Source organism: Saccopteryx bilineata, chromosome 10, assembly GCF_036850765.1.
Source record: "Saccopteryx bilineata isolate mSacBil1 chromosome 10, mSacBil1_pri_phased_curated, whole genome shotgun sequence".
NCBI classification, from domain to species: Eukaryota; Metazoa; Chordata; class Mammalia; order Chiroptera; family Emballonuridae; genus Saccopteryx; species Saccopteryx bilineata.
In genome coordinates this window covers 17,797,789-17,816,051 of record NC_089499.1, presented here as the reverse complement: position 1 = coordinate 17,816,051, position 18,263 = coordinate 17,797,789, and the positions used below count along the sequence as shown (strand labels likewise).

The window sequence follows — 18,263 nt, the reverse complement described above, 5'->3', positions numbered from 1 at the left end:
TTAAAATGTCATCTTTTATATGTAACATAACACAGTTATAATTGTCATAATTCCATATTTGATGATCAACTTAATGTATATCAAGACTAAAGTTTGAAAACACAAAGGCTGAATCCAGACTTCCTTTAATGATCTCAATCAGTGTCTCTCTTTCCCGCCAATCCCCCCTCCTTCACGCCCACCTCCCAGGCTTGGAACATCTTGGCCCTGGATGGAAGCAACTGGCAAAGAATAGACCTTTTTAACTTTCAAACAGATGTAGAGGTAAGTTAAGTTAACCTTGTTTTGGAAAAAAGACTTTTTAAACATAAGTGAATGGTTCGCTCTGTCCTGCCTTTTTATTATGTTCCTGCATTTAGATTTGTTTATTTTTAAAGATTTTATTTATTCATTTTAGAGAGAAGAGACAGAGAGAGAGAGAGAGAGAGAAGGGGGGAGGAGGAGGAAGCATCAACTCCCATATGTGCCTTGACCAGGCAAGCCCAGGGTTTTGAACCGGCGACCTCAGGGTTCCAGGTTCATGCATTTAGATTTAATGTTGAGGTGGCAAGGTAGAATAGAGTGGTGGAGAAGGTATTTCATCAAGATAAAATTTCTGCTTGTATTCTACTTTGCTTTGGATAGTAGCAGATTACTGTTCCTCCTTGTTCATATTTATAATCTGAGTTTTAGCGCTCAGCTTTTTAAGGCCTCATGCGTGCCTCCTGACACCTGCTTCCCCGCCTTAATATTCAGAGACTGTTGACAAATAGTTGTTGATCTGAAAGAGCCACTGAGAGTTCTCGGTCACTGTCAAGAAAGGAGGAATGGCTGAAGCAGAGCCATTCGGTCACACTCCAGCCCGGCACGTGAGCCATGCCCTTTCTCAGTGCCCCACTCAGTGTTATTGTTTATCAAGTCATCTTTAAAGTCTTTTGTAATTCCTGGATTCTGGTGTATTCATCTGGAAATATGTGTATCTCCATTTAAGAGTAGTAAACAAACCTGACCAAGTGAGAAAAGTTACTTTTATTTATTTTTTTTTACAGAGACAGAGAGTGAGTCAGAGAGAGGGACAGACAGACAGGAATGGAGAGAGATGGGAAGCATCAATCATTAGTTTTTCATTGCACATTGTGACACCTTAGTTGTTCATTGATTGCTTTCTCATATGCGCCTTGACCACGGGCCTTCAGCAGACCGAGTGATCCCTTCCTGGAGCCAGCGACCTTGGGTTCAAGCTGGCGGGCTTTTTTGCTCAAACCAGATGAGCCCGCTTTCAAGCCAGCGAGCTCGGGGTCTCGAACCCGGGTCCTCTGCATCCCAGTCCGACGCTCTATCCACTGCACCACCGCCTGGTCAGGCAGAAAAGTTACTTTTAAAACAGCTTAATATTAAAGTCCCATTTCTAACCAAAAAGAAGGAAAGCGGGCTTTAGTGAAGAGCACTGTGCATAGCAATTGTCGGGAGTGCTGTTTTAAGGGGCAGGAGATTCTGAAGTTTATTATCTACCCAGTGTTCGTAAAATCTCATTCATTTCTAGTAGCCAACTCAGTCACAGTAGTGGAATTGCATTTAATTCAGTTACGGATGGAGCATGTTCATCTGGTGTTTTCACCAAAGTATGTGTTTTGTGTCTTTTTTTTTTTTTTTTTGCATTTTTCTGAAGCTGGAAACAGGGAGAGACAGTCAGACAGACTCCCACATGCGCCCGACCAGGATCCACCCGGCACGCCCACCAGGGGCGACGCTCTGCCCACCAGGGGGCAATGCTCTGCCCATCCTGGGCGTCGCCATGGTGGGACCAGAGCCACTCTAGCGCCTGGGGCAGAGGCCACAGAGCCATCCCCAGCGCCCAGGCCATCTTTGCTCCAATGGAGCCTTGGCTGTGGGAGGGGAAGAGAGAGACAGAGAGGAAGGAGGGGGGGGGGGGTGGAGAAGCAAATGGGCGCTTCTCCTATGTGCCCTGGCCGGGAATCAAACCCGGGTCCTCCGCACGCTAGGCCGACGCTCTACCGCTGAGCCAACCGGCCAGGGCCTGTGTCTTTTTTAATGGATAAGGAAATTAATGTGTTTAGGGGGGCCGAGTACGGTGCTTCCCACCCTCGGTTTCCTCTCCGCTGCTCTGGGGTTGGAAGCGGAGAGGGGCCTTCAGGGCCTTACCCCCGTTCTGGAGCCCTACGCTCTCGTTCCTGGCTGGGCCTGTGGTCTCGGAATCAGGAGTTCTGCGGTGCTATTTCCAGACTTAACAGCAATGATTGTAGCGGTGCCTCTCCCAGACGTGCTGACATGTAATTACTCTTCAAACTGACAATTTCTAGATCTTTATTCGTTGTGTTTTACTTAGTGATGTTGAGGAGAACATCAAATTGCCCGAACTGTAGTTATTTCTACTGGCTAGTGAAGAGTCATTGTTTTAAATTTTTTTGCAAAGGGTCTCTCCATTTAGGCCTCATTTATTTCTGACGCCCTCCATTCTAGATGTACACCTGCAGCCCGCCTGATAGAGAATACAGAGTCATTGACGGGAATTTTGCTTTTAGAAAAAATTTGCTCACTTTTTTTCTTAGTTGGAAACAATAGAGCAGAAAATTCTGAGTGTATATATTTTTTATTCCAGTACAACAACTTTTACACCAAAGAAAGGAATAATAGAAAGCTAATATACATCTAACTATCTTGAAATGGAAAAAAATATATTGTGTGCTCCATTTGTAGATTGCTGCGGAGTTTGTTTTTGCTATTTTTTCAGTATGTATTTTATCTTGGGTTTCTAAGTTATCGTCATTTTTCCCCCCAATGACAGTGATTTACTTTACAGTTGGCTAGAATTTTGTTTCAAAAACTAATTTTTTTTTTCATTTTTCTGAAGCTGGAAACAGGGAGAGACAGTCAGACAGACTCCCGCATGCGCCCGACCGGGATCCACCCGGCACGCCCACCAGGGGCGACGCTCTGCCCACCAGGGGGCGATGCTCTGCCCATCCTGGGCGTCGCCATGTTGCGACCAGAGCCACTCTAGCGCCTGAGGCAGAGGCCACAGAGCCATCCCCAGCGCCCGGGCCATCTTTGCTCCAGTGGAGCCTCGGCTGCGGGAGGGGAAGAGAGAGACAGAGAGGAAAGCGTGGCGGAGGAGTGGAGAAGCAAATGGGCGCTTCTCCTGTGTGCCCTGGCCGGGAATCAAACCCGGGTCCTCCGCACGCTAGGCCAACGCTCTACCGCTGAGCCAACCAACCAGGGCAAAAACTAATTATTAACTTCAGTAATACGGAAGCTTAAATAAAGCTACTAGCAATATCAGAGTTTGGATTCAACCTAAGTTGTTAGCCAGGTAACAGTATGTGTGGGTCCTGACCCTGTGGTCCTGGTCCTGCGGTTTGATGTGTCCTGGTGAATTCTTAGTGCTCACAGGGCAGTGCCGGGACCGCTGTTTTATAAAGGAAGGATAACAGTATTAAAAACAAAACAAAGTGGCACTTTTCAATGTCTCCTTCCTTAGGGAGGTAGTGCCCAGGCTTTAGGATCTGTTAAACCTGTCAGAACCTCAGCACTGCTACTCATGAACATGTAACCTTGGCAATGTAATTATTTAATTTCTGTATTTGCAAAATGAAGGTCATAGACCCCATCTGAATTAGTCAGGACCCCTAGAGAAACAGAACCAGTGGGATATGTATATATGTAGATACAGAGATTTATTGTAAGGTATTGGGTCATGTGACTGTGGAGGCTGAGAAGTCCCAAGATCAGCTGTCCACAGGCTAAAAATGCAGGAGAGCTCAGAGGCAGCCTCGTCCGAGTCTGAAGGCCTGGGAACCAGCAGAGCTGATGGTATGAATTCCAGTCTGAGTGCTGGCAGATTCGGACCCGAGAGGAGCTGATGTTTCAGTACAGGTCCAAAGGCCGGAAAGACCAAAGTTCAAGCTCAGTCAGACAGGAGGAGTTTCCTCTTAGCCTTGTTTGCCCTGCTCAGGTCTTCAATTGGTTAGACGAGGCCCACCAGGGAGGACAATCTGCTTTACGCAGTCTGCTGATTCAAATGTTAGGTACACCAGAATAATGTTTGGCCTAGTGTCTGTGCACCCTGTGACCAGTCAAGTTGATACATAAAGTTAATTGTTACAAGATCACTCCTTGTCAGCTGGGCACGTGTATGCATCTCCTCAAATACGACGTAATCTCTAAATAAAGAAAATAACAAGGTCATAATCCCACCTAAAACACACTAAGCCCTGCTTCAGAAGAGGAGGCCAAGTATTTAAGTGATGCTTACACTTCTCCTTGATATCCTGTGCTTAGGTACTATGCGTAGAATTAGCAATTCTTAAATACTATAATATAAAGTTAATGCATCCTATATTGCATGATAAGAGAACTAGAGAGGAAAGAAAACAAGTATGTTTGCTTTATATACAGGGGATCCTTGGGTTACAACACAGTTCTGTTCTTACAACAGTGATGTAACTCGAATTTTGGTGTAAGTCGAAACACACCCTACCGTAACACAAATGGAACACTTGTGCTTTTAACAGTCCAAAATGGCGTAGGTACGCGTACTGGGGGCTGCCAACACCCTCATTCATACACCGCATTACTGTGTATTCTGCCACGTGCAACCCAACTAGTCCGCCACGTAGTCTGTAAGTACGATGCTAAAGGCATAAGCCGAAACATGCATATCTCCATTTTTTAAAGTTTTTATGGTTGTGAGCATTGTAAACTCAAAACATTGTATGTTGAGACTGTCGTAACCCGAGGACCCCTTGTATGCTCAAACATGCACATTTACAACAAAACAGGGAGAAAATACCCATGACAGTTATAGTCCTCAGTTCCAAAAACTGGTCACGTGGTCCTCGTTGGAATTTATAACTGCCTTCTCCCACTACCCATTCTCCGTTCCCTTTGTCTTCAGCAAGCTCCTGGGCTGGTCCTGGTGCTTCACGGGGCGGGGGGGTGTGTGTGACCCAGACCCCCATTCCTGGGGCGAGGGGGCCATTCACAGTCCTGTCTGGACTGGCTTCTTGCAGTTTTCCATTGACTTTAATCAGAGGCATGCTAATACTAAAGGATCTACTGAATTCCACATGTGCTCTCCCTTCCCTCTGATGTGGAGTACTTGTCTGGGAGGTTGTGGTGGATATCAAATGGGCCATAATAGGCACAAGAAAGTGTTAAAATTGAGTCTGCAAAAATGAAAGTGCTGCCTGATCAGGCGGTGGCACAGTGGATAGAGAGTTGGACTGGGATGGGGAAGACCCAGGTTTGAGACTCTGAGGTTGCCGGCTGGAGTGCGGGCTCACCAGCTTGAGCACAGGTTTGCTGGCTTGAGTGTGGGATCATTGACATGACCCCATGGTCGCTGGCTTGACCCCATGGTCGCTGGCTTGAGTGAAGGGTCACTTGCTCTGCTGGAGTCCCCCTGGTCAAGGCACTTATGAGAAGGCAATCAATGAACAACTAAGGTGCTGCAACAATGAGTTGATGCTTCTCATCTCTCTCCCTTCCTATCTGTCTGTCCCTGTCTGTCCCTCTCTCTGTGTCTGTCAAAAAGAAAAAGAAAAAGAAAAGAAAATGCTTAATCAGTGTTCATTTTCCATTTCCTTCTCTGTCTGCCAGTCGTCAGCCATACTTTTCCCTCCAAAACAGGTATGTTTAAATAGGCTATTGCTAAGGAGAATGAGGAGACATTTATAGGACACATTTTCAAACTTCTGGAGTGATCATGTTTAACTAAAATAGAATTTCTTTCCTTAAGCAACGTTGTTTCAGATCTCTGCCCAACAGCCCGTTTCCACAGTGGGCCTCAGAGAGCCTTGTCATTGGTGGAGTAGCTATGAACCCTGGGTAGATCTGACTCCAGGGTTGAGGCTTTCGAAAAGTAATGCATTTAAAAAAAAAACAACTGGACGTTTTAATTGAAAACATTTTTCAGTGCATGCAGCGTCTTTCTGCGTCAGGGACAGCGTGGGGTATTGGAGGAATGTTCCAAAATATCTTCTATTACATCTGGAAAAATATACAGTTCCTAAATTTCAGGTTATTGTCCTGTTAGGTAAGCAGCATGAAAAACAAAATTTCTTTCCAACTTTCTTGATTCAAGGGTCGAGTGGTGGAAAACATCTCCAAGCGGTGCGGTGGGTTCCTGCGCAAGCTCAGCCTGCGGGGCTGCATCGGCGTCGGGGACTCCTCCCTGAAGTAAGTGGTCTTGGGGCTCGGCCGTCCTGGCGGGCAGCTGGCGTCTGCAGCAGCAGAACCCAGCCGGCCAGACTGTGTGCTTCTCTGCCGTTGAATTCTTTCCATGGTAATTTGCATACAGTAATGAGAGAACCGTGACTTTGGAGTCAGCAGGCCTGGGTCAGAAATTGAGCTCCATTGTTAGGGATATAACCTTGGGACAAATTTTTTCACCTCGCTGAGTCAGTTTCTAATTTTTAAAAACTTCATAGATGATTTTTTTTAAAAAAATAATTGCCTGACCAGGCGGTGGTGCAGTGAATAGAGCGTTGGACTGGGATGCAGAGGACCCAGGTTCGAGACCCTGAGGTCGCCAGCTTGAGCACGGGCTCATCTGGTTTGAGCAAAAAGCTCACCAGGTTGGACCCAAGCTCGCTGGCTCGAACAAGGGGTTACTCGGTCTGCTGAAGGTCCGTGGTCAAGGCACATATGAGAAGGCAATCAATGAACAACTAAGGTGTCGCAATAAAAAACTGATAATTGATGCTTCTCATCTCTCTCCATTCCTGTCTGTCTGACCCTGTCTATCCCTCTCTCTGACTCTCTCTCTGTCTCAAAAAAAATAAAATAAAATAAAATAATTAATTTTAGTGAGGCAGAGAGCAGGAAGCATCAGCTCCCATAGGTGCCTTGACCAGGCGAGCCTGGGGTATTGAACCGGCGACTTCAGCACTCCAGGTTGATGCTTTATCCACTGCGCCACCACAGGCCAGGACGAGACCTTTTTTTTTTTCTTCACTAATGTACAACATTAGTGCTATAAATTTCAACTGAAGTACTGATTTAGTAGCATTTCAGGAAGTTAATGTTGTGTTTGCATTTTTAGTTCAAAATGCATTCTCTTTCCCTTTTGATTTCTTCCTTGACCCATGGCTTATTTAGAAGGGTGTTATTTAGTTTTCAAATATTTGGATATTTTCCAGATTTCTGTGTTATTAATTACTAGTTAGTTCCATTATGATCAGAGAATATACTTTGTATGACTTGAATCCTTTTAATTTTATTGAGACTTCTTTGATGGCCAAGAATATGGTCTATTTTGGTAAATGTTCCGTGTGCACTTAAAAAAGAATGTGTATTCTGCTGTTGTTGGGTTGAGTGTTCTATAAATACCAATTAGGTCCAGTTGGTCGAGAATGTTGATATAGTGTTCTTTACCTTTTCTGATTTTCTGACTTCTTGATTGATGAAATATTGAGAGAGATGTATTGAAGTCTCTGTCTATAATTTTGGATTTGTCTGTTTTCCCTTGCAGTTTTATTATTTTCTTTTTTCATGTATTTTGAAGTTATTAGGTATATAAACATTCAAGATCACTATGTCTTTATGATGAATTGGCCATTTTTCCATTATCATGTGGCCTTCTTTTATCCCTGGTAAAATTTTTTGCTCTGAAGTCTACTTTGGAATAATATAGCCGATCCAACTTTCTTTTGATTAGTGTCCACATGGTATGTGTTTTTCCATTGTTACTTTTAACTGATTTGTATCTTTATATTTAACGTTGGATTCTTGTAGGCAGTATATAGTTGGGGCTTACGTTTTTGATCCATTATGACAATCTCTGCTTTTTAATTTGGGTGTTCAGCTAATTTACATTTAATGTCATTGATATGGTATGTTATTTGTTTTCTGTTTGTCACATACATTCCTTTGTTCTCTTTTGTATAAAAATTCTTTTTATCGCCCTGGCCAGATAGCTCGGTTTTTTAGAGCATCGTCTGGAAGCGCAGAGGTTGCTGGTTCAATCCCTGGTCAGGGCACATACGGGAACAGATTGATGTTCCTGTCTGTCTCCCCCTCTTCCTCTCTCTAAAATCAGTAAAATAAACATTAAAAAAAAGGAAAAACCATTATTAAAAATTTTTTTTTATTGATTTTAGAGAGAGAAACATGGATTTGTTGTTCCACTTACTTATGCAGTCACTGGTTGATTCTTGTGTGTGCCCTGACCAGGAAATGTACTTGCAAAGTTGCTGTTGGGACAATTCTCTAACCAACTGAGCTACCTGGCCAGGGCTCCCCTTTTCTTCTTTTTCTGCTTTCTTTTGGATTATTTTTTGTGATTGCATTCTATATCTTTTTTTTTTTTTTTGCTTAGTAGCTATAACTCATTTCATCATTTGAGTGGTTGCGTTAGAATTTATAATGTACATCTTTAAGTTGTCTACCCTCAAATTATAGTACACATGACTTCCATTTTCCTCACTCAGCCTTCATGTTATTATTGTTAAACATTTAATTCTATATATGATATGAACTTTACACTAGATTATTAATATTTATGTTTTAACAATTATTTTAAATAACTAAAATATTGGCTTTGTTGCCAGCATTCTTTGTTCCTTTGTGTAGACACAAATGTTCATCTGGTGTCACCGTTTTTCAGCCAGAAGAACATTCTTTAACATTTCTTGAATTGCGGGTCTGATGAATTCTTTTAGCATTTCTATGTCTGAAAAAATAAATTCTCTTTTTTACCTTCATTTTTGAAAAATAGTTTTGCCAAGTATAGAATTCTATATTGACAGGTTTTTGTTTTCAGGTGTCTAAAGATGCTGCTTCTGTTTTCTTGCTTTCTTGTTACCAAAGAGAAATTTTTGGTCACCTTTATTTTTGTTTCTCTATACAGAAACATGTCATTTTCCCTCTGACTGCTTTGAAGGAGTTACAGCTGAGACGTTGCTTGTCAAAGTGTGGTTCCCATAGCAGCAGTCCTGGCATGCCTGGGGCTCCTTCCAGCTGTTGGCTAGCAAGCAATTTGCTAGATCTGCCATCAGACTCTGCACTGGGATAAGAACCCAGGCTTTTTGTGTGTACATTAAAGTTAGAGGAGCACTATTATCTATAGTCAACAATAATGCACATTTAAAATTTTGTTCAGCAAATAGATATCATGTTAATGTTCTTTGCCTAATAAAATAAAGTTTTGAGGAGCAGTATTCTAAATGTCATTACACACGCCCTCTAGTGGCTTCCCAGCAACTTGCAGGGAGTTCTTAAATGTTTTTCTCATTTCAGGACCTTTGCACAGAACTGTCGAAACATCGAACATTTAAACCTCAATGGGTGCACAAAAATCACTGACAGGTAAGTGATGAAAATTAGTGTGGTGACTAATCGGCTGTGGGAGACAGAGAGGAGAGAAACACAGTTGAAAATACCTTTAGTGCCTCTGCTCTTTTCCAGCACGTGTTACAGCCTTAGCAGGTTCTGCTCCAAGCTGAAACATCTGGATCTGACCTCCTGTGTGTCCATCACCAACAGCTCCTTAAAGGGGATCAGGTAAGAGTGCCTGTTGTTTGTGATCAAGAAAAATACCCAAAGCTATGAACACTGTAGTGTGCCTGAAACCTTTCTAATGGTCCCAGTGGAGCAGAAAGTAGGTGACTCGTACAAGTCACAGAGCTTCTGTCCGCTGAATTGCTTATGATTTACCAAACTCAAAGTTGGTAACGAAATCTCTGCAGGATAGGCCGCGGCCAGGTAAGTTCAGTCGGTTTGAGTGGCATCCTAATAGGCCAAGGTTGCAGGTTCAATCCCTGGCCAGGACACATACAAGAATCAACTAGTAAAAAAAAAAAAAAAAAAAAAAAAAGAATCAACTAGTGAATGCATAAATAAGTGGTACAAGAAATTGATGTTTCTTTCTTTTCTGCTCTCTCTTTAAAAATTAATAAAAATGTTTAAAAAAAAACAATTCCCTGCAGGGTGCCCTGTACATGTGTGGTTCTGTTTCTTGTGCTCGCAGTGAGGGCTGCCGGAGTCTGGAGTACCTCAACCTCTCATGGTGTGACCAGATCACCAAGGATGGCGTCGAGGTGCTGGTGCGCGGCTGTCGCGGCCTGAGAGCCCTGCTGCTGCGGGGCTGCACGCAGGTACGCAGGGTCAGTGCGCTGCGGTCCCTTACCGGCCGAGGTCCCGCGAGGGCGCTTCAGTAGGGGCCTCGCTGGCCCCTCACCCGGTTCCATCCCTCTTTGGTTTTCTCTGTCTACTCAGCTAGAAGATGAAGCTCTGAAACACATTCAGAATTACTGCCACGAGCTCGTGAGCCTCAACTTACAGTCCTGCTCGGTAAGTACCGCGGCCCTGCGCGCACCCTGCCGCTCCGGGTTTCCTCCTGCGGAACCGCTGCGGCCCGGAAGCACCCCCCGTGGGCCGGACCGTCCGCCGTTTCTCAGCCCGCGTCCTTCCAGAATCTGCCCCTTTGCCGCAGGATGAAATAGTAACAGGCTAAACAGAGAGGCCACTACAAAGCCACTGATGTTCCCTTACAAATAATATATCTAGATCGGGGTCTTGGTGTTATTTTAAGATATCGGGAATGCTGTTACTAACCTGAACAAAATCATGGTGAGGTCTCCGTGGTTTTGTTTTTTGCTTTTTGGTTTTTGTTGTTTTTTTTTAACTTCTAGCTGGTGATGGTGATAATTCTCATGTTGTTTCAGTAAATAAAAACAACAGATATGAAAATGCTTTTAAAGGGCATATGCAAGAGCAAGGTGTAATTTCCTGAGCGTTAGCCTATGAACGCTGCTGTTCCTTCGTCCCTGCCATGGCCAGTGCTGATCACTGAAAACGATGCTTTCTGCATCCTACCGGGTTTCTCAAAGCAGACATTGATGTTGAGAAAATAAAGAGAAGTCTCTTCCCTTTGGCATTTACTGAATGAATCATAAATCTTTAGGGTCCCTGATAATGGGAGGTAAAGGAAAAACTATCTTCTGGACATACACTGACTTTATGGGCCTGCACTGTTTAGAATTAGACCTTAAATCGCATGGAGGATAAAACACTGACCATCTCTGAAGTATAAGATAAATGTGCATGTTTATTTCCGCAGAGATTAGTCTATTTAAAGATATTTTGAGCCTGACCAGGCGGTGGCGCAGTGGATAGAGTGTCGGACTGGGATGCCGAGGACCCAAGTTCGAGACCCCAAGGGTGCCAGCTTGAGCGCAGGCTCATCTGGTTTAAGCAAAAGCTCACCAGCTTGGACCCAAGGTCGCTGGCTCGAGCAAGAGTTTACTCGGTCTGCTAAAGGCCCGCAGTCAAGGCACATATGAGAAAGCAATCAATGAACAACTAAGGTGTCGCAATGCACAACGAAAAACTAATGATTGATGCTTCTCATCTCTCCGTTCCTGTCTGTCTGTCCCTCTCTCTGACTCTCTCTCTCTGTATCTGTTAAAAAAAAGAAAAAAAGATATTTTGAATGTTCATTTATCAACAATTTAGTGATTTAATTTTGCTGTTTTCTAAACATTTGAGGACATGTTATAGACACACAGGAGTTATGTAGTAGGTAACTAAAGCATGAATCTATAGAAATTCAACCAAAAATTAATGTCACTTAAGTCTCATGAGCTCCTTATTTAATCTGATTGTGAATACAAGTTTATGATTTTTCCTGAAAAATAATCCAGTGAATCTGGGAAGGGAAGTGGAATTATAAAATATCGCTCTCTTGCCTGACCAGGCAGTGGCGCAGTGGATAGAGCGTTGGACTGGGATGCAGAAGACCCAGGTTCGAGACCCCGAGGTTGCCAGCTTGAGCACGGGCTCATCTGGCTTGAGCAAAAAGCTCACCACCTTGAGCCCAAGGTCGCTGGCTTGAGCAAGGAGTTACTCGGTCTGCTGAAAGCCTATGGTCAAGGCACATATGAGAAAGCAATCAATGAACAACTAAGGTGTTGTAACGCGCAACGTAAAACTAATGATTGATTCTTCTCATCTCTCCGTTCATGTCTGTCTGTCCTTGTCTATCCCTCTCTGACTCTCTCTGTCTCTTAAAAAAAAATTAAAGTATCACTCTCGTCAGTAATGTGAGAATATTTTTGTAGCTGTGCAGAAATAACATAAATACACGTCTGCCATGCACTTCACCTTATTTTGTTTCAATGACTAGGATAAAATGCTCGTAACTAGCGCTCTAAGCTAACAGGCCAATGGGAGGTCCCCGTCCGCTGCTCAGGCCGGTTGCTGTGGCCTCTGACTTGCCTTCCTTTCTGGTCCGCAGCGCATCACGGATGAAGGCGTGGTGCAGATCTGCAGGGGCTGCCAGCGTCTGCAGGCCCTCTGCCTCTCGGGCTGCAGCAACCTCACGGACGCCTCCCTCACAGCCCTGGCTTTGAACTGCCCGAGGCTTCAGTGAGTGCGCATGCCTTCTGCTTGGCAGCTTAGAGTGTGGCTGGGCTGACCAGGAGGGCTTCCTGTAGGAGGGGAAATGCTTGCCAGCTGGTGGAACAGGTGCTGGCTGGTGAGGCAGTGGTTTTGTTGTTGGATGGATTGGGGTGGGACAGTGTAGCATCCTGGTCATTTTGGGAAGGGGGGAGTGAGTGCCGAACTGTCCCCCACCAGGGAGTGGCACCTCTGTCTTGAGGGAGTGCACTCATGGGCCCCCCTGAGCTACCTCATCCTGTTAGGACTGTGACATCAGGCGGATCTGACCTTGAGCAGGATGACAGCCTCACATCCAGATGTCACTGGTCTCGCCTCTAAATGGAATGGGGAGCATGGAGTTCCAGTCGCCTCATCTGTCCTCTCCTCCTAGACAGAAGTTTTAACAACTAATGATTTATTTTCTGTGTCTCCACCCAATACTGTGGATATATAATCTTTAATAATGGCTCAGAATACTTATCATAGTTAATTAACATCAAACTCCAGGCTCTGTTAGGCACTTTTATAAGCAGCATCTTATTTAATCCTCCCCACATCCCTAGGAGTTAAGTACTATTCTTCTCACTTGTTTTGAAGAGGAGAAACTGAGACTCAAAGAGAATCACATCCTTTGCCCTGGGGCACATGGTCAGTAAGAAGTAAAGCTGGAGCTCGGACTTGTGGAGCGGGCCTTAGGGTCCAGCAGTCTGCAGCCCTGTACAGTAGAGAGAAGAAGAATACTTGTTTTATTATATTTTATTTGCCAATGAAACTGACCCGTTTCTTATGCTTACATCAGTTACATATCTTCTAAGGGTTGTCTACTTTTGTCTTTTGCCCATTTTTCTTACTGTTACATTAGGGAAGAGTCTAGATAATTTTGATATTTGTGAATAGTAGGAGGAATCTGTGTGATTAAAACTGGTCAGAAATGAGGTCAAAATTGTTGCTATAAGGGAGTATTTAACTTAAAAATACCATTTATGCATCCATGCCTGTTACGCATGGGCATTGAGAAGTAACTCTTATCTTTCATTGGCTGTAAAATTTTAAATTTCCCTATATGGTAATTGAGAATTTCAATAAATGCAGTATTTAACAAAATTTTGTTGAGAAATAATTCAATTTGTTTAAAAGTCAAAAAATACTAGAAAACTATTTTTAATAAAAACAGTAGCAACAATGTACCGGTATTGAGGACAGATGCCTGGATTTCCTGTCCTGAGTTTGGGGTGGGACATCGGGGCTTGGGGCAGGCCGCATTCCTCCCAGTCGGGGCGGTATTTGCATCAACAACCCTTCGGGCTTTCCCCAGAAGCAAGTCTGTGTCAAGGAGAATAAAGGAGCCTGTGTCACTGAGCATGGTTTCTGTTAATCAGTCGTGCCTTTTTCTCCCCTGCACTCCCAGGATTTTGGAGGCTGCCCGGTGTTCCCATTTGACTGACGCAGGCTTTACACTTTTAGCTCGGGTAAGACCTATGTCTTAAAAGGTAACCAAACGCTACTTCACCCCCCTCACTCAAAGTGACTTGGAGTGGTTTTGGAGGGTGCAAACACCTGCCTTCGGATATGGCAGCACCAAGCAGAAGAGTCTCCTCGGCTGTTTTGCCTGTTTTCAGTTGGTCAGAAAGTGAGCGTGGGCTGGGTTTGTAGCGGGTCCAGGCCCCTCTCTCTCCCTTGGTCAGGTGGGACCGCAGTAGAGGATGCCCTCCCTTCCTCGCACAGACCCCAGCTCAGCCTCCGACAGCCGCCCCTGCCTGGGTGGCACCCTGCCTCCGCTCCGTCTCCCATGTTGCCCTGCAGAGGCGGCCCACCGCGGGGCCCCTTGTCCTCCGGGGGATGCTGATACTGCTTCTCCAACCCCAGCCCTCACCCGCCCACTCTCTCTCAGCGCCCCGCCCCATGCCCTCAAAGAACCCGTCCTGCGCTACTGTCTGCAAGGAAGGAGCTGCAGCCCGGGCAGGCCTCCTCCCATTTCCCAAGTGAATAGGTTCAAAGGGCACCCGTCTAGAAATGCTGGCTGACTGGTCACTTAGGAACAGGACACTGAGCCAGTACTCGGGGACAGGGCAAGCCACCAGGGTAGCCCTCACAACTGACCGCCTGGTGAGTGATGTCCGTGGACTCTTTCAGAATTGCCACGACCTGGAAAAGATGGACCTTGAAGAATGCATCCTGGTGAGTGGACGCCAGCAGCCTCGTGGGGCTGTCCCTCAGCCCCTGCCAGCCAGCCGGTGTGGCCAGACATGGTGACTGGCCATTGCTCGGACAAACTTGCCCAGTGTGGGGGTCCGGGCCTGGGGACTTGTGAAGGCCATGGCAGTGGGACGTGTGAACTTCAGACAATTCTCAGTCACCAGCCAGCTACAGCCAAGTTCAGAATAGATCCATCTTTTGCTAAACATTAAAACAGTCCCATTTTCACAGAACTGGAGAGAAATGTTTGCATGTCCAGTGATGAGGTGACTGCACAGAATCCCGGGGATCCTCCTTGCCCACCCCCTCTTTGTCCCCTGCCCCGAGGTTCCCTTAGGGCAGCAGAGACCAGGGGACAGCTGTCTCCAGGAATGGGAGAGTTGAGGCAGCTGATGATGAGAGGCACTCCCTGCCGGAGTGTGCCTGGGAGGAGTTTTTAATTCTCTTTTGCGCCTCAATTCTCGGGCCGAGCAGCCAGGACGAGGTGTGAAGTCCTGGTGGGGCCACGCTGACGCCGCTTGTCTTCCCCCAGATCACCGACAGCACGCTCATCCAGCTCTCCGTGCACTGTCCCCAGCTGCAGGCCCTGGTGAGTGCGCGGCTGTGTCTGTCAGCCCTCGGAGAGGGAAGGCCCCTCCCACAGCGGCAGGGATCCGGGGCTCCTGCCAGTGAATGTGGCTTCATTCTTGGTTCCAGAGATGTTAGTTGGGCTCATGTGGGAGGCAGGGTATCTAAGTGTTAACTGCTTCCGTTTTAGGATGTGAACCTAACGTAGGGACCCGTGTCCTTACACTTCACTCAAGTTCCTGTTCGGCATGTCAGGCAGAGTGAAAACTGCACCTGCGTCTCATGTCCACATACACACAGAGTTAAAGGATCTAAAGTGAGCAGAGCAGGGTCACCCTGTCCCTCACATGCACATTTCACACCCAGCTATTTGCCCGGGAGCCTGGAGCAGGAGAATCCCTGTTCTTTAATCAGGGCCCTGGAAACTGTTACCCACCCCTGCTAGACACAGTCTCACTCAGTCCCATCCACAGCCCTGAGTGACTTGGGGACATCCTATTTTATTGGAAAAACTGAGGCTCAGAGTGGTTAAGGAACTTTCTCCAAGTTACACAGCTGCTCAGAGGCCGACCTCTTGACCTGCATGGGGTCTGGTCTTCCCAGTCCTGATACACACACCGGGTTTTTCTTAAGCCAGCTTTCTCTGTTGTCTCTGAACAGCTGTGTCAAGGCTAGAATTTTATAACATCATTAAAGTCCCATTTGGCCCTGAGATACTGTGCCCACCATTTTCCTTATGTCCACAGCTCTCTGCCCTTTGGACAGCTCCGGGACTTGTACAAAAGTTTGGGGTCAGAGTTCAGAGATGAGTCAGGAACCTACCTGTATCTGGATTCTGGCTAAATAGTTTCCCATCTACACATTACAGATAATTTTATAGTTCTAATGATGTCCTGACTTCAAAATTGGTTCAGATTCCACATAGGTGAGACCATAATAAGGTTTAAATCTTTCTCTGACTTCTTTCACTTAGCATAATGCTATCAAGGTTCATCTGTGTTGTCACAAAGGGCAAGATTTCCTTTTAAGATGGCTGAATATTTGACTATTCCACTGTGTGTGTCTGTCTCTGATTTTCTTCTCCTATGACTCTTAGGTTGTTTCCACATTTTTTTTTTTTCTGAAGTTGGAAACGGGGAGGCAGTCAGACACTCCCACATGTGCCTGACCGGGATCCACCCGGCATGCCCACCAGGGGGCGATTCTCTGCCCATCTTGGGGCGTCGCTCTGCCGCCACCGAAGCCATTCTAGTGCCTGAGGCAGAGGCTACAGAGCCATCCTCAGCGCCCGGGCCAACTTTGCTCCAGTGGAGCCTTGGCTGCGGGAGGGGAAGAGAGAGACAGAGAGGAAGGAAAGGGGGAGGGGTGAAGCAGATGGGCACTTCTCCTGTGTGCCCTGGCCGGGAATCGAACCTGGGACTCCCGCATGCCAGGCTGACGCTCTACCACTGAGCCAACCAGCCAGGGCTGTTTCCACATCTTGCCTTTTGCAAATAATGCTGCCTTAAACACAGAGGTGCATATAATCTTTTCGAATTGGCGTTTTTGTTTTCTTCAAATACTCAAAAGTGGAACTGCTGGATCATCTAATAGTTCTATTTTTAATTTAAGGAAATTACTGTTTTCAGTAGTAACTGCACCAATTTACATTCCCACCAATAATACACAAGGGTTCTCCTTTCTCCACATTCTCACCAATACTTGTTATATTTCTTGTCTTTTCTATAACAGCCATTCTAACAGGTGTGGTTTATGCTGATGCTGTACTGTTCTAAATGACTGTAACTTTATAATATACTTTGAAATAAGGGAGTACAATGCCTCCAGCTTCATTCTTAAGATTGCGTTTACTTATCAGGGTCTTTTGTGTAGTTCCATACAAATTTTAGGATTGTTTGTAAATGCCGATGGAATTTCAATAGGTATTGCTTTGGGTAGTTTGAACATTTTAACAATTTTCCGGCGTGGAATTTGTTCATTGGTTCTGTTCATTGATGCCTAGAAGTTCTCAGTACACTGTGTAGGCCTTTCACATCCTGGTTAAATTTACTTCTAGGTATAATATTTTATTCTTTTTCATGCAAATGTAAATTAGATTGTTTTCTCTTAATTCCTCTTTCTGCTAACTTGTTACTAGTGTATAAAAACACAACAGATTTTTGTATATTGACTGTGTATATATACTGCAGCTTTACTGAATTTGTTGGTTAGTTCTAACCGTAATTTTGGCAGCATCTGTAGGAGTTTCCATATGTGATATTTTCTGTAAATAGCAACAGTTTTACTTCTTCCATTGTCCCTTGCCTCATGGCTCTGGCACCCCCAGGAGAGCCTGGCGCTCTGCAGTATGGCAGAGGGGCGCGCACAAAGGCGGCAGCTCCTTCCGAGGTCTCTAGAAGGGATGAGTCAGCCCTTAGGCGTGGATGCGATTTTGAAGCCTGCCTGTCGGCTGCAGCTAGGATGATAAGCTAATAGGCCTCTTTTGCGGGAAGACACTGAGCTTCCTCGGACTGTTGGCGCTTGCTGTGCCCTTGAGGTGGCAGCAGCTTAATTAAGACTCTTTCTCTGTGGGTTGGTCCTGTGGGACTTACCAGTGGAAGCCCACCTGGCCACAGTAACTGGGCACCACAAATACAGCCAGGACACCAGACATGTAAAAGTTCCCCTCCGAGACAGTGGCACTCCGCAGTGTGGCCGAGGGTGAGTGCAGAGACGGTGCCCACCAGCTGGAGAGGCAGAAGGGGTGCACAGATACAGTACCCACCAGGCAGGAGTGCCCAAGACCACACCCACTAGTCTCTATCACCAGAGAGTACCAAGAAGACCCCCAAGTGGGTGTCTAGTCAGAGCCTGCCTCTCAGGCTGGTGCTCCAGGAAAACAAATGTGCCTCTCCATTTGTCCCGGTGCCCCCCGACTGGCCGGTTCCATGTGGGGGTCTGAGGGCTGGTGAGGCCAAGTGTTTCCCTTTAAGAACGGTTTCTCAGGCTGCTGGTCTTATGGCCTTGAGCCTGCTGGTTTTCCAAGCTAGTTCTTTGGGGGGCCTGTCTCTCAGGTATAGGTCTTAAAAGTTGGGGTTGCCCAGTGTGGGATTTTAACCCTTCAGTCAGCAGGGAGAAGCCCC

General features: G+C 45.8%; 1 protein-coding gene across 4 annotated transcripts in view; it reads left to right on the top strand.

Annotated features, from left to right (window-relative positions):
- The window catches only part of FBXL2 (F-box and leucine rich repeat protein 2), a 42,029-nt gene that overhangs the window by 19,453 nt on the left and 4,313 nt on the right, over positions 1-18,263 (top strand). For 2 of the 4 annotated variants that reach the window (XM_066246108.1, XM_066246110.1), the window contains 10 exons: positions 143-264; positions 6,083-6,177; positions 9,238-9,306; positions 9,406-9,501; positions 9,968-10,094; positions 10,216-10,290; positions 12,236-12,366; positions 13,787-13,847; positions 14,512-14,556; positions 15,107-15,163. In XM_066246108.1, coding sequence (XP_066102205.1) covers positions 143-264; positions 6,083-6,177; positions 9,238-9,306; positions 9,406-9,501; positions 9,968-10,094; positions 10,216-10,290; positions 12,236-12,366; positions 13,787-13,847; positions 14,512-14,556; positions 15,107-15,163 — 878 coding nt within the window. Of the gene's footprint in view, positions 1-142; positions 265-6,082; positions 6,178-9,237; positions 9,307-9,386; positions 9,502-9,967; positions 10,095-10,215; positions 10,291-12,235; positions 12,367-13,786; positions 13,848-14,511; positions 14,557-15,106; positions 15,164-18,263 lie in introns of those variants that run through there. The other 2 variants (XM_066246109.1, XM_066246111.1) reach the window with 2 other exon arrangements.